Here is a 16,887-nt window from a genome sequence, read left to right on the forward strand (position 1 = left end):
AAACTCAGAAAGGTTAAGAAGGTTCATGAAGACCGAAAAAGAGAAAGCAGTGAGTATGGTCCCGTTATCACTGAAGTCTGGCTGTGAAAGGAAGGAAAGAAACAGCACAGTGGCCAGAAGGGCCAGTAGGTTCAAATTAAGGTTCTTTTTCGAGTAGGGAGAGGATTCATGTATGTTTGAAGACAAAAGAAAAGAAAGTACAGAAAAGCAGAAAGTGCAGAGAAGTGTCTGACTCTTTGAGACCTCATGGACTGTAGCGCACCAGACTCCTCTGTCCATGGGTATTCTTCAGGCAAGAATACTGGAGTGGGTTGCCATTCCCTTCTCCAGAAGATCTTCCCAACCCAGGGACTGAACCAGGTGTCCCACAATGCAGGCAGATTCTTTACCTGTCTGAGCCACCTAGGGAAGTTCCTAGGTTTAGAATAGAGGGCCGAAAGGTTGACAGGATGAATGAGATAAAGACAATCACAGCTTGCTGCAGTGAAGGCCCAAATGAAATCAGATGGAATAATTTGTAGGGAGCCAAATCATCAGAGTTCTGAAACACTCTCTAGCGATGATGTGAAGCCTGGAAGTACTATCAGAGAGAGAAGACACTGATTTGAGAGAGGTGAGAAAATATGAGATGTCAGTGAGTGGCTGAGAGGTTACCCATATGGGGAGAAAGCCAAATTAAATAGTTTTGGAAATGGTGATTCTGGTAAAGAGAAATTTTTAGGCACCTGTCATCAATATGGTAATTTTTAAAGCTTGGAGTAATCCTAGGGGTGATTTCACTAAGTGATCCTCAAAGACTAATCCAGGAAACCAGGAAGATTGCTGAAAGCTTTTCAGCATGTCCTCTAGGTAAAACATATTTCATAGTAATACTGAGATGTTACTCACCCTTTTCACTATGATTTTCTCTTAAGTGTACAGCGGAGTTTTCTAGAAGCTCCCTGACATTCAAATTGCAACAAATTAAAGGCAAGATCAGATGTGAGAATCCAACTATTTTCTATAAGGTTGGACAGTAAAATGATGCAAGAATGTAAAACAATGCTACTTTTCTTATTAACATTTTTATTTTGGAAAATAAGATATATTTGGAAAACTCTGCTATTTATATTAATATGCTATTTTAAAATAATTAAATTCTTAAGACATTTTTCAGTTTTACTTCACATAAAGCTCTTTGGGATCTTGTAATTTTGAAGAATAAAAGGAGTTTTAACACAAAAGTTTGAGAACCACTGATCTAATAAAATCCCTCAGTTTAAAGATGCTGCTGCTGCTAAGTTGCGTCAGTCGTGTCCGACTCTGTGCGACCCCACAGATGGCAGCCCACCAGGCTCCCCCGTCCCTGGGATTCTCCAGGCAAGAACACTGGAGTGGGTTGCCATTTCCTTCTCCAGTTTAAAGGTGAGAAGACAGAATAAGAGGGATAAAACAGCTTTTGTAAGCTTATAAAGACAGACCCCATCCCAGTCTCTTGATGAGATAGCCCAGTATTCCCCTTCTAATCCTAGTATTAATTAGTAAATAACAGTACATTTCCAAGATAAAGTAATTTATGTTCTTTACTAAATAGTTTAATCAGTCTTCATTCAAGTTCACACCAATCAAATGATCTATCTTATTAAAAGTATTGCAAGGTGACCTATATTACTACTACTACTGGTGTATTAAACTTGGTTATTATTTCCAGTAAAATTTGATTTTATTGATGGATAAAACTCTTCCTCAGTGTACTGGAGTAATATCCAAATAAAAATAAAACAGATGAATGAATTTTAGATACAGAAATTGAAATCTTTAAATTTTTATAATACTTTAATAACAGCTGTTTTTTTGAGTGCTTATTACTGCCAGGTACCCTTCCAAGCATTTATTCACATTTTTCCTCTAATCTTAAAAAAAGCACTAAAATTAAGCTCATCTTTTAGATAAAGAAATAGATCCTTAGAGACATTAACTAATTTGCTAAAGGCCATACTTTTAGGAACTAAAATATTCAGTAGGGACTGAAATGTAGGTACATTCCAAAGCACATTAAATACGATACCATACTTCTGTTTTTATGTAATACGTAGTTGAAAATATTACCACTCTCTTAATAGAGAAGGAAATGGGCCCTGCCACAGAAAGGGCAATAATACAGGCAAATGTACTTTTGGGATTTCTAAGCTAAAATTCACTGGCTCTGTCTTTTTCAATTTGTGATGTTTGAACTGTATTCTCTACTTCTTTTTGTTTAGCTCAAGGAAAAGCAAGTGATTTCTTCTGGTACTGTTGAGGCTACCAGTATTTACCAGTAATCTGAAACAACAATTATAAGTTCAGTGAAAGAAGATTTAGGGTAACTCTTTTCAAATCTGGGTATAAAAATTTCCTATAATGGGAAAACAATTAAGGTTACATTTATAGAATAAAATAATGTATTTTTAAGGAAGCAGAAAAAAACTGAGCATATTTAGTAAAGGATATTTTTAAGGAAATAGAATATTGTCAATAGAGAAAAGATATATATTAAAAGCAACTATATTTAGCTGCTGCTGCTGCTAAGTCGCTTCAGTCATGTCTTACTCTGTGCGACCCCAGAGATGGCAGCCTACCAGGCTTTTCTGTCCCTGGGATTCTCCAGGCAAGAATACCGGAGTGGGTTGCCATTTCCTTCTCCAATGCGTGAGAGTGAAAAGTGAAAGTGAAGTTGCTCAGTCGTGTCCGACTTCGTGATCCCACCAGGCTCCTCCATCCGTGGGATTTTCCAAGCAAGAATACTCACAAATATTGAAATCAGAGAAATCAAAAGACTTTCAGTTGGACATGATCTAATTATTGTATTTTACATATAGATAAATAAACTAAGATGCAGAGAGGTGAAGTAAAATAACTTGCTCAATGCCACGCAGCTGAAAAGCTGTGGACTTTAACAGGCAGTAAACAATGTAGGCACTTCTCAAATTAGCCAGAGAAGCTCATTTTAAACAGTAAGTCAAAAGCAACTTTCCCATAAAATATAAGGTAAAACTAGAGGAAAACATAGGCAGAACACTCTTTGACATAAATCACAGCAAGATCCTCTATGACCCACCTCCCAGAGTAAGGGAAATAAAAGCAAAAATTAACAAATGGGACCTAATTAAACTTAAAAGCTTTGGTACAACGAAGGAAACTATGAGCAAGGTGAAAAGACAGCCTTCAGAATGGGAGAAAATAATAGCAAATGAAACAAGTGACAAATAATCTCAAAATATATAAGTAGCTCATGCAACTCAACACCAGAAAAATAAACAACCCAATCAAAAAATGGGTCAAAGAACTAAACAGACATTTCTCCAAAGAAGACATACAAATGGCTAACAAACATATGAAAAGATGCTCAACATCACTCATTATCAGAGAAATGCAAATCAAAACCACAATGAGGTACCATCTTACACTGGTCAGAATGGGTGCTAGCAAAAAGTCTACAAACAAATGCTGGAGAGGCTGTGGAGGAAAAGGAACTCTCTTACACTGTTGGTGGGAATGCAAACTAGTACAGCCACTATGGAGAACAGTGTGGAGATTCCTTAAAAAACTGGCACTGTTTATAATAGCCAGGACATGGAAGCAACCTAGATGTCCATTGGCAGATGAATGGGTAAGAAAGCTGTGGTTCATATACACAATGGAGTATTACTCAGCCATTAAAAAGAATACATTTGAGTCAGTTCTAATGAGATGGATGAAACTGGAGCCTATTATACAGAGTGAAGTAAGTCAGAAAGAAAAACATCAATACAGTGGTGTATTAATGCATATATGGAATTTAGAAAGATGATAATGACAACTCTACATGCAAGACAGCAAAAGAGACACAGATATAAAGCACAGAGTTTTGGACTCTGTGGGAGAAGGCGAGGGTGGGATGATCTGAGAGAATAGCACTGAAACATGTATATTACCATGTGTGAAACAGATGACCAGTCCACGTTCAATGCATGAAGCAGGGCACTCAAAGCTGGTGCACTGGGGCAACCCACAGGATGGGGTGGGGAGGGAGGCGGGAGGGGGGTTTGGGAGGGAGGACACGTGCACCCATGGCTGATTCATGTTGATGTATGGCAAGAACCACCACAACACTGTAAAGTAATTAGCCTCCAATTAAGATAAATAAATTAAAGAATATATAAGGGTAAATAACTTCATTACATCCTTTCTAGAGGACAGGCTATAGCAAATGGCTAACTACTGCTATGAACATAAATTTAAGAACTCAGTCCAGGCTGAGGGGAAGAGTTATGATTATGTGAGAAGAGTGCAAGAGCAAGAACTCCATAGGCAACTGGTGGAGAGAGCTAACCTCACTCCTGAGAGCTAATCCTTCTCGTTGAAAAAAAAAAAAGGCTTTAATTCTAATGAAAACTTTTGGATCTTTCCAGATACCATAGCTTTCCAAAAAACTAAAAGAATACTTTCCTAACACGGTGCAGGTCAAGTCATATGTAGCTAACACACGTAAATTTTATAATAAGGATGAGCAAACACAATACAACGCCAGTACAAAACAAGAGACACTGCAAGGGTGAATAAGGGACCAACTGCTACGCGGTGGCACTTGTTTGTCATTAGCTAGCCTACTTCATGTGGGGAAGGCGGTGGCCCCCACTCCAGAGCTCGTGCCTGGAAAACCCCATGGGCGGAGGAGCCTGGTGGGCTGCGGTCCATGGGGTCGCACAGAGTCAGACAGCACTGAGCAACTTCACTTTCACTTTTCACTTGCATGCATTGGAGAAGGAAATGGCAGCCCACTCCAGTGTTCTTGCCTGGAGAATCCCAGGGACAGGGGAGCCTGGTGGGCTGCCGTCTATGGGGTCACACAGAGTCAGACACGACTGAAGCGACTTAGCAGTAGCATCCTACTTCATGACCTAAGAAATGCCTGAGAACATTAATGATACTTTTCAAATGGGGCAGATGCTGTGGCACACGCATAGTAATCAAAGATTCCTACAGAGAAAGCTCAGAAGGCAGACAAATATGGTGGAGGAAAAAGTGGCTGGAATGAGAACAGCTTTGAAAAGAAATACTAACGTTAATAACTAAAGATTCATTCTTTCTAAAGAGAAAAGAATAAGTAATCTGTTTACCAGCATGCATAATGAATGGGTGCCCAGTGGTCACTATCTAATTGGTTGACTGAAAATCTTTCATTGAGAAGTCGGTTTAATAATTCGGAATCTCCTTCACAGGCACTTCGATGGAGAGGAAAATCGTCTACCCACTGTCGTTCCCTAATCATGAAAAACAAACAAAAACAACACTGTTGAAATTCAGATTGTTCTGAAACAAATATGACACATCTATGAAAGCTACACATCACTGTAAACTGACCCATTTACGCAGTGATTACATTGCATACTATTTGCATATATCATTTAAACCAATTGTTTCACATCAGCATATAGGCTATTAAAGGCAAAGTGAAGTGAAACCGGAGTCGTACTTGTCTTCAGTGACACTGCTCCTGCTCCTCTGCCATTGCTCCTGTTTGGGGATTTGGATTTTTGAGTAGTCCGGAGCTCCCAGACCAAAGTATGGATTTATTACCACTTTATCTACCTAGAAAGGGAAAACATAACAAAAGCTGTTTAAGAGCTTTATGACCTTAAGTATAAAAGCAGAGCTAAGTGAGGATGTCATCTCAGTGTTTACAATTACTAATATATGCATTTGTCTCAGGAACAATAAATTATATTTTGAAATGAAATATCTTTTGAAATAAAAGCCAAAATTCTTACCCGGTTTGTATACTGAAGATCTGATCCAAACAAAGGGTTGTAAATGCAGGTATCTGCTTTCTCTAGGGCTAACATTTTACTCTTTATTTCTAGTGCACTGTAGCCCATATGTAGTGAGTTTTCTGCCTGACCTGATTCAGTAGCATATGCAGGGTTTATAACATTAGTTTTTATCCGCTCAAGAGGAGAAGGTCGGAATAAGGCTGGAATAAAGTGAGACTGTGTGTGGCGTTCATCTAGCCACCTGGCAAAATAGAAGAGAGGCAGTAGAAGTATTTGTTCTAAAGTAAAGATGAAAAAAGTAAACTACTGTCTAACTCTTTCTAATACTACATTCAGATTTTTATAATTTTAATTAGTGTTAAGTATTTAACTTACTGTAAATAAAAGTTTTATTACTGGATACAGCAAACTTTTTTTTTAATGCATATAACAAAAAAATGTATATAACACTAAATAATTAAAACCATTTCAAAAACATGAAGCACTTTAAAATTTAAACCACTGAGATGTAGGTGACATTAGACCTACTGTTACAGGACAAAGGCATGACAGGTTAAATGACTTGTTCACTAATAAGGGTAAATCAATAATAAATCTTGTTTTATAACTAAGGAATCTTAATTCTTAAGCCAGGGCAATCTTTGTCACTTTCGAAGAATAAAACTAACATGCTGCAAACAAATCAGGACAATCTTATCTTTGGGGTTTAAAATTTTTATATTATACTTCAAAAACTTACCATTTCATAATATATATATTATAAATTTTATTATTTTCATCCATAAAGTATTTCTATCTCACAAAGCTAATTTCTATTATGAATATGTATTTGATTTATTAAAAAATATTTTTAATGGCAGTTCTTACTTATCCAAGGCTATTAACATTCTTGCTGTAAGTGTAGCAAAGTGAGTGCTGGATTCACTACAGACTCGCATAATATCTTGTAAGCAGTAAAAAATTGGGCATCCTGGAGTATAAGTATATTTAGTATTATCTGAAAAAGAAAAATGAAGATTTATGCCATCATATAAAAGGCTTACAACTGCGTGTTTTTTATTTAAACGTATACAGTATGTTTAAAAAATTGATAAGTATAAGTTTTTCTAGACTTGTAATTAGAAGACTTGGATTCAAGGGCTGGCCAGCTCTGTGACCTTGTCCAACTGAGTGAATGCAGGATTTAGAATCTTGTAGGACTACAGAAATTGTTTCCCCTTTCTCTTGCTCAACAATGTTGTAAAATTCTGATTAATAATAAGATTTCCAATATCATGTAAAATGCTGAACTATTCAACCCAAGTATGGCTGGGAAAAAGAAACCTGGAATGGCAGAGCTGGCTAAGCAGCGGTCTGATGCGGTGCCCGCACTGGGCCATTAATGTGTCGCCAGTATGATCTCTGCCTTACACGAGGCCAGCACTCTACGGGCTCCAAAGTGATTTTTACATCTAGTACCTCACTGGACTCTTCCAGCACAATGAATCAAGCAGGAGCAGACACCTATCTTATAGATAAAGAGGTGAGGCTTAAAGAAGTGGTTTGCCCATGACAAAAAATTAGTAGACTGCAGGTCTGACTGAAGCTGATTATTTTTTCTATTTTTCCAGGATAATAGGATGAATTCCTTGTCAAAGCTCAAGCTAAATTTTCACATTAGATCTAAGTTCTGTAAATATTACCATTATTTTTGGGTGGAGTATTTTAAAACTATTACTGACACTTTCTTATCCCAAACACAAGATAGGTTCTGATGATAATCTGTTAATTCTCCAAAATACATACATTTTTATTTCTATTCTATTTATATAGCACAGTCTGAAAAATCCCTCATTATAACCTGAAAACTTTTTGTTTTTATTATAGCTTCCTTCCTCACTTCTTTATTCTACTTTTAAAAACAGAAACAAAAACTTTATGATTAGTCCAGAAGCCTGAATATTACCTGGGAATCAAAATATCATTAAGTAACAAATTTCTCCACCTTCCATTATATTAAAAATATGATTTTTACAACAGTATTGCAATAGTAACTATGACTCCAAATTCCTAAGTTCCTCCATAGACTTTAGCTTAGTACCTAAGGTACACCAAGATTCACAAGACGAAACTCAAGGCTTTACCTTTAACAACTGATGGAACAACAAATAATGCCGCTTCTCTGCCCACCTTCTCCCCATCCAGAGGAAATGTCTTCATCAGGACCACTCGTTTTCCTAGTCATTTTAAGTCAGTCAAGATAAAAATAATGGGCCTTTTAAAATCTTATAAATTACCTTCAGAGTTAAAAAAAATATTTTAAAGGCAGTATTACGAGGAACTGAAATATAAAAAGTCAATTTTATTATATGCACTAATAAAAACTGGTAATTCTGATAATAATGTACATCATTCTGTAGGCAATTAACAACAAATCCCTGGTTCTGACTCATTAGGAGAGAAGCTCCCCATACAGAGCAAGGAGACCCGTCCCACTAAGGGCTGACAGAGCAGCTGAGCCGCAGAGCATCCTGCAAGGTGAAGAGACATGTATGTCTTCATTCTGCTGGGACGTAGATGGTGAGAAGTTCACTAAAGTCTCAGCTGGCCAAGAAGGGTAGTATATATAAATTACAGAGTTTTAAAGTTTAGTAGCCCTTTATTTAATATTCAACCTCCATCCTCAATTTCAGGCTTTATTAACATCTGATTAGGCTATAAATTATTGTTCTGAATTTTAACCATCATTCTTAGTCTGTTGTTCCTGATTTGCAGCAAGGGGGCAATAAATAATAACCCAAAGTTTTTCACTCTGAAACCTTTCATTTTCTGGCTATCTTTGTCATGTTTTTTATCAACCCTTCCAACCTCCCCACCCCCAGAAACAGAACCTTGTTCTCGACCCAGGTAGGAATGCCTGGCTGGATGCCATCTGTGGACAAGTAGATACTACAAGTGTTCAAACAGCTTCATTCATTCAAAAATGCTAGTGTTAACATTTGTAATTATTATGGCCCATTATTATTACAGCCACCAAACAATTTTCTACAAAATTGACACTTGTACAAAATGTAAGTGCTAAATAAAGAAAAACATTCTAATAAATTTCAGAGGTAATATTACTTTTGTCTGGTTTGAGGTCTTGTTCCACTTAATCTTTCCTGCCTTGTAGCTTCCCTAAACCTAGTTCTGATCCAAACTGACTACTCTGCCAATTTCATATGCAACTATAAGATCTATTTCAGGTGAGGGGGTGTGGTGGGGGGGTCGGGGGAAGAGAAAAGCACTGACTACAAGTTGGGAAATTGTTCTAGTCCTAAGTCCTCCACAAATGGGAATATGATTTTTCTAGGTGCCTATGTCTGCATTTCCATTTTACAGATGTGAAAATGACCGTATACCAGCTCACAGGATCAATTTAAGAATTTCATGGATAAGTAATTGTAGCAGTGCTTTGTAAACTACGTATAGCATTGCACAAAAAGACCAAACTACTGCAGTTATAAAGTCGTTTGTAATTTTCATGTGATGCTTATGTAAGAAATCATATTCTCTATAAAAATATTTCACACTTTTAGAAAAACTCAATTGAATAGGATAGTCAGGTATGGTATGGTTCATTATTTTAACTGTTTAGTTAAAAACTTCTTTATTTTCATTTCTCTTATTAAAAGCTGCCTGAAAATTTATTAGCACAGTCTACCGTCTAAGTATACAAGACATAATTGTGCTAGACATATTTCAGGGTGCCTATCTACTCGTAACTTCTAAGAAAAATTACCCAGTCCTCCGTCCCAGGGGACATTTTTGTTCACACTGATATCACATGATCCCCTTTCTTGGTGAATGAACCAAGTGTTAAGAGTTTCGCTAATTGACAGCAAATTATGACTTTTCTATCTCAGCTCAAATACGTGATTTGGGCTCAGACTTTGTCTCAGTAATTTGATCTCAGAATAGATTCTGATAACTAAAACAATTTAGTAATAGTAATACAAATTACTAAGAGAAGTCTAAGACAGGTAGAAAAAGCTGACAAATTTGTGGCATCCAAAGGAGCCTTTCGATCACCCATAGGGACAGTCCCTTTTTTCAGCTAAGATCAACTTCTAGATCACTTTATTTAAAAAGTCAATCTGATAATCAGGGAAAGGGGATTCTCTTTGTGGGACTCAGAATGTGTATCAAAGACCTGTAAGTTTATGCAGGAACTTCTTATAATCTCCAGTTACAATGGTCAGAGCTGCAAAAACTCTTCAGGCCCTATTGAGGAGGTTACCTGTTGGGGAGGTAAAATATGGTAAATGGTACCTTCAGAAGTTATGAAACAGGCTTAGTTCAGCTTATCTCTAGGGAACAAGTATCCCAAATAACCAACAAATCAAATGACATGACTCAGCCTTACCTTTACAACAAAAATAGTCTCTTTACTGAAAAGAGATGAATTATATAACTATCCTCTATAAAGATGAACAAACAGAAAAAAAAACTGAATAAGCTGTAAAAAAACAAAAATTTAGGCACAGAGAGGTATGTTTTATTTCACTACCAACAACTGCTTTCAACAGTTGTCTGACTGAAATTAGCTTTACCTTTTTAATTATAATGCCTGAATTCTGGACAGAGATATATAATTTCTAGAACTTCTAACTGCTATCTGCTTCTTGTGAGGCACAGGCTGATAAAATTGATCATTGATATTTAATCAGTTTCATAAGCTATAGATTATCTTATATTGTAAATGGGGCCTGAACCTTTTAGAGTGAATATTTCTACAGTTCAACTGGCTCTTTGAAAATGATTTTCTTGTGACCAAATGGGAAGAAAACCTCTGCTACCTGGTAATTTCTATGACTTACTCTAATACACAGAATCTTAACTGCTACTTAGTTATGGAGAGAGGTTTATAGTTTTCTGTGTCCTGGAGTAGAGAAATAAAAATAGTAGTTCAAAGATTCTTATCTAGGGAAATATACTTCTAACAAAAATAACTTGTGTTTTCTTCTTAGTTTTCAAGCCACTTTGGCTTCCTCTCTTTCCTGAACAAAATCATTAACACAATTGAAATATTTTTCTAGAACTGCCATATGATCCAGCAATCCCACTCCTGGGCATATATCTGGAGAAAGCCATAATTCAAAAAGATATATGCTTCCTAATGTTCAACGCAGCACCATTTACAATAGCCAAGACATGGAAGCAACCTAAAAATCCATCAGCAGAGGAATGAGCAAAGACGTGGTACATACATACAATGGAATATTACTCAGCCATAAAAAGCAACAAAACTGTGCCATATGCAGAGATATGGATGGACCTAGAGACAGTCACACAGAGTGAAGTAAGTCAGAGAGAGAAAAATATTATATATTAAGGCGTATATATAAAATCTAGAAAAATGTCATAGATGAACTTCTTCGCAAAGCAGAAATAGAGACACAGAGATAGAGAACAAATGTATGGATATAAAGGGAAGAAGGGGAGAGTGGGATGGATTCAGACACTGGAACTGACGTATATATACCCTACTATGTATAAAACAGGCAACTAATGAGAACCAACCGCATAGCACAGGGAACTCTACTCAGTGCTCTGAAGTAACCGAAATGGGAAGGAAATCAAACAAAGAGGGGGTTTATGTGTATACATAACTAATTTACTTTGCTGTACAGCAGAAACTAACACAACATTGTAAAGCAACTATACTCCAATTAAAAAAAAAGAAACTGCAAAAATATTTTTCAATTTTTTTTTTTACTTAAAACTATTCAAATATTTAAAAAATATTTTTAAACTTAAAAAGCATTATAGTCAAGGAACTTCTTGAAGGGAGTTTGGTTCCACCTTTAAAAAAAACCCAGAAATTTTGAGTCTTTTCCAAAAGTTTTTCAATGAAAAGGAACATAAAAAGAAAGTGATTTTAATATATTTTTTAAAATGTCTTCGTTCACAAGCATTTAAAACCAATTGTGTTAAAGAGAAAAATTTCTTACCTCTGATACCCTGGTTTGCAGGAGAAATTGGTTTGGTGGTTTCTACTACATAATCCAATATGCCTTGTGTTATTTCACTGTTACCTTGCAGTTTAGTTTCCAACAAAACCTTCTTTCTCTTTTTTTTCTGTCCTTCAATGGGAACTTCATGCAACAAAATCTTGGATGAGAAAAACAACATTAAGAGAATGTTTAAAATAAAATTTACTTGCCCTAAAATATAGCCAGCCATCTTTCTTAACCTTTCTTTCAGCCTAGCTGCATATTAGAATAACATGAACCCTTTCAGAACAGTATCAATGTGCAGCTTCATCTCAGACCTAGTAAATCGGAATGTCAGAGGAGTGAGGTCGTGGTACTGGAAGTTTTAAACTTCCCCAAGTGATTTAAAGTGTAGCCAGGACTGAGAACCAGTAAGCCACAGCACTGCTGAATGGCAGCCTCCTCAGAATCCTTGCAATATCCTTTAATAGGTTTCAGATAACTGACCTTAAAAAGGCAATTAAAGCAGAACATCCAAAGATGCAGGTTCAGTCCCTGGGTCGGGAAGATCCCCTGGAGAAGGGAATGGCAAACCCATCCAGTATTCTTCCCTGGGATATCCCATGGACAGAGAAGCCTGGTGGTCTACAGCCCATGGGGTCACAAAGAGTTGGACAGGACTGAGCGGCTATGCATGCGTACAGAGAAGTTAGTTGAAATTAGATTAGACTAGAAAGTATTTTATGATGCTTGAATCTGCTGCATAGTAAAGATAAAAATCTGCTTTGGGCTTTTCTTTTTTTGAGTCTCAGTCATGTTTATTAATACTAAATAATGTACTCAAGACTTCAGAGAAGTAACTTAATTGCCTAAAACAATTAAAGGTAAAGATATTTTTAAACGAACTGTTAAAAACCGAGTTTTGAAAAATAACCATGAATAAAATTTAGACTGGAATTTTGCAATTTTTTTTGCAAGCCATTCCAAAAACTCTAGTAAAAACCAAACTCTCATAAATTATATATGCAAAACTCAAATAAGTAACTTTTACTATCTAAGAATTTATCGATATCAATGAATAGAAACATTGTCAAAATACATGCAGCAGAAAAAAAAGACATGGTGATGGGAAGAGCTCTACAATCATAAGTTCTAGCTTGTCAATATCTAGGTTATCAATAAGAATTTACAGGCTATGGTAAGACTTTAACTGTGAATGAAAATGATAATGGAGAATGACATTCACTGGTAGAAAATCAAATGTTAGTCAGCTGTGCTCACTTCATATGACTTAGCTCTGTATTCCCGAGAATTGAGACTGGCAGCATTCTTCGGCCGAATAACAGCAACGTATGCATCCTCTATGTTTTCTGGATTTCCCATTGCTTTATAAAAACAAAGAAATCCCTTGAAAGATTAAAGGAGACATAATCATGATGAGAACAATTAACAAAATGTTAGTTTTTCTGTCTTAGAACATACGTACTATATAAAAAGCAACTCAGAGGTGATTGATCACATCTCACCACTAGTAAACCTCTATGCATAATTTAAGATACCTTGTAGTCTTTGTTTCCTTTCCTATTAAAGGTAGACTTTTTTTTTTAATAGGGATATATACTTTCATAGGTCTTAACAGATTCTTAATTAAGAATCTGCCTTTAGACCTGTAAAAAAGGTGATACAATTATAAAATGTCTTATAAACACTAAGTAAAATGCCTTGAAATAGTGATTCAGAATAGTATTCATAAATTCCAAAAGTGAATGTCATATTGTTAAGTTTGGAAGCTAGAAATAGGTAGCTGCCATTGACATTCTTTCTAGAATCTTTATAAAGAATTTTGATAAACTAAAAGATAGTTTATGACCAACCTAGATAGCATATTGAAAAGCAGAGACACTACTTTGGCAACAAAGGTCCATCTAGTCAAGGCTATGGTTTCTCCAATGGTTATGTATGGATGTGAGAGTTGGACTGTGAAGAAAGCTGAGCACCAAAGAATCGATGCTTTTAAACTGTGGTGTTGGAGAAGACTCTTGAGAGTCCCTTGGACTGCAAGGAGATCCAACCAGTCCATTCTAAAGATCAGCCCTGGGTGTTCATTGGAAGGAGTGATGCTGAAGCTGAAACTCCAATACTCTGGCCACCTCATTCGAAGAGTTTACTCACTGGAAAAGACCCTGATGCTGGGAGGGATTGGGGGCAGGAGGAGAAGGGGACGACAGAGGATGAGATGGCTAGATGGCATCACCGACTTGGACATGGGTTTGGGTGGACTCTGGGAGTTGGAGATGGACAGGGAGGCCTAGTGTGCTGCGATTCATGGGGTCTCAAAGAGTCGGACATGACTGAACTGAACTGAAAGGATAGTTTATAATTGGCGATGCCTATCACAGACAAAAAAACATTAAATCAGTTGATAAAAGCTTTCTGATATCAACTTACAAATGTTCTTCACTTCCATTATCAATTCTGTAGATAATTTAAAAATTTGCTTCCAAACATATATATGTCTATATATGTATGTATATATATGTTTGGAAGCAAATATATATATATACACACACACACATACATATACATATGCACACTTTTCCCCCAGACTAATTTTAAGTCTCCACTGGGCAATTTCCAACAAGTAATTAAAGCTCAAGCACTTTCTTGGCTGCTTAATAAGTCCCATCTCCTCATTAAGTGCTCTTATAAAGTTTTCTTTTCATGGGTGGACTAATTTTTCTTTTTCATGGGTTTCCCTAGTGGCTCAGATGGTAAATAATCCACTTCCAATGCAGGAAACCTGGGTTCAATCCCCGAGTTGGGAAGATCCCATGGAGGAGGGCATGGCAATCCACTCCAGTACTCTTGCCTGGAGAATACCCATGGTGGGCGACAGTTCATGGGGATGCAAAAAGTCAGACACGACTGAGCGACTAAACACACAGACTAAAATACATCTATTTGCACTGAATATATTTTATTAAAAATTTCCCTCTCATTTATATGCCAGTAAATTTTGAGAAGAACATCAAGCAAGGAGTTGCTTTCCTGGCCATGGTAAGATGAACCTTCTTCAGTTTTTTAAGAAGTCCATTAGGCATTAAAATGATCTGTTTATATTTAATAATTTCCTTATCTGCTCCAACTCTCAGAAAAAAAGAGCTCATTTTCAAAAAAGTTTTCGAATGTCATCTGAGAGGAGATAGAGGACTTTATTGTTTTCTCAACTGCAAAATAAAGTCATTTTAAAATCTTTAATTCACTTCTTTACATAATAACAAAAAATCTTTAATTTGCTCCTTTCCACTGCCTTAAAACTAGAAAATTTCCCTAAAAAGAATGCTTTTAAAATTCAGTAACTTTTGACATTTTAAGTAAACACTAGCTACAATTTTTTAAAAATTAAAATTACTGTACAAAAATTTTAAATTATTTTAATCTATAAATTATTTAATAAAACTTTAAATTATAAGATTTATAAATTATAAAAATTTTTAGGTTATAAAAATTTTCACTAATTTAGATCCAGACAAACTATAGATAACAGAGAAACTACAATAAAACATTAGGTTTGAGACATTTCATTTTGTGAAAAGTTTTGAAGACATGCATGCTCACTCTATACCTTGTGGGATTTTTTTCAGTTCAGTTTTTTCATAAGACCATCTTAAAACCTACCTTATGCAACAGAACTTCCTATTAGTGAAAATGAGACTTTTTTCTTCTCAGAATTTCAATTTAGCACTTAGTTTCACCTCAGATTAACAATGACTTCAAGATATAAAACCTAATAAGTTTTGAAATGTATGCCTGCCTCTTTGAATACTGACAGTCCCCAAAAGAAAAACACTGTATAACATATATGGCACAATTACAGAAACCCTTTTTCTATTAAGCATCTAAAATGAGAAATCAAGTAATTCTGTTTTCTAAACACACTTTAAAGCTAATTAATTAAACTGTTGGTCACTTCATGTTAAAAAAAAAATCTATTGGCAAAGCGCTTTATTTCCTAATACTTATTACTTATCTAGAATATTTAGTATTGCACAGTACACTGAATTTTTAAAAGATGAACAAATGTGATACAATAAAAAAAAATGAGTATTTGAAATATACATACTTCCAGTGACATGAAAGAAGAAAACAAAGGCTTAAGTTAGGAAAAGAACAAAGGCTACTAGTATATGAAGACAAAAATGCTAAGGCAGAATCATAGGCAAAAGGATTCAAAGAAAGTAATTTGAGCTAAAAATAACAGAAAAAAGGTATAACTAGTTTGTAATGTGTTTAGACTGAATTTTAGATAAGCCTTCAAGTGACTAAGAATAGGAAGAATGTGGCATTTTGTTCACAAATCATTCTATTTTGGAAAATGCTTAGGTATAAGTGATACTATGTTGCCTGACTAATGATGCCTTACAAATAAGTGAAGAGGTTCTCATTTGGCGGTGATTGGCCGTGACACCTACCAGGCATCATTTGAAAACATATGCACATTTCTTGTCACTATGACTGGGTGAAAAATGGGGTGAACAGATGCCATGTAGTCCTCATGGGGCAGGTCCTGTTGAACAAACTGCCAATAATGTTGTTAATAAGAAATGTTTACTATATAGAGTACAGATGGCCAAATTTAATAAATTTATTTATTTAGGCCATGCCACAAGACGTGCAGTATGTTAGTTCCCTGACTAGGGATTGAAACTGTGACCTAGGCAATGAATGAATAATCTGAATTAGCCACTGGACTGCCACGGAATCCCCCAGATGGACAAACTTTCAAAGTATTTTTGCAGTGCAGAAAAAGAGAAGATTCAGTACATGAATATAGGTATTGTAAATTTAGTTACCAGAAGTAAAAACTGACAAGATGACCTCTGTGTGCAGCTGCTCAGTCTTGTTGGACTCTGAGACCCCATTGATTGTAGCCCGCCAGGCTCCTCTGTCCATGGGCTTCTCCAGGCAAGAATACTGGAGTGGGCTGCCATTTCCTACTCCAGACAAGATGATTTACCAGTTTGCAAAGTATATGCTAATATAAGTTAGCAACAATGATCAGAAAGTGTACTTCATGAATTAAAAACAAAAAAAATGGAACATTATCTTAGGGCTCTGAAGGATGTTCCTGATTCCCTCTCCTCCATCCTTAAGCAAAGTTT

The 16,887-nt window shown here is 36.0% G+C and overlaps 1 protein-coding gene across 5 annotated transcripts in view; it reads right to left on the reverse strand.

Annotated features, from left to right (window-relative positions):
• Window positions 1–16,887, reverse strand: part of KRIT1 (KRIT1 ankyrin repeat containing) — a 40,011-nt gene that overhangs the window by 19,852 nt on the left and 3,272 nt on the right. For 2 of the 5 annotated variants that reach the window (XM_069587368.1, XM_069587370.1), the window contains exons 2-8: window positions 13,007–13,132; window positions 11,744–11,903; window positions 7,895–7,987; window positions 6,639–6,768; window positions 5,769–6,012; window positions 5,474–5,589; window positions 5,118–5,261 (exon numbers count right to left, since the gene is read on the reverse strand). In XM_069587368.1, the coding sequence (XP_069443469.1) occupies window positions 5,118–5,261; window positions 5,474–5,589; window positions 5,769–6,012; window positions 6,639–6,768; window positions 7,895–7,987; window positions 11,744–11,903; window positions 13,007–13,108 (989 nt within the window). In that variant the 5' untranslated portion in view covers window positions 13,109–13,132. Of the gene's footprint in view, window positions 1–5,117; window positions 5,262–5,473; window positions 5,590–5,768; window positions 6,013–6,638; window positions 6,769–7,894; window positions 7,988–11,743; window positions 11,904–13,006; window positions 13,600–16,578; window positions 16,720–16,887 lie in introns of all 5 variants that reach the window. The other 3 variants (XM_069587367.1, XM_069587369.1, XM_069587371.1) reach the window with 3 other exon arrangements.

This window comes from Ovis canadensis, chromosome 4 (genome assembly GCF_042477335.2).
Source record: "Ovis canadensis isolate MfBH-ARS-UI-01 breed Bighorn chromosome 4, ARS-UI_OviCan_v2, whole genome shotgun sequence".
Classification (NCBI taxonomy): Eukaryota; Metazoa; Chordata; class Mammalia; order Artiodactyla; family Bovidae; genus Ovis; species Ovis canadensis.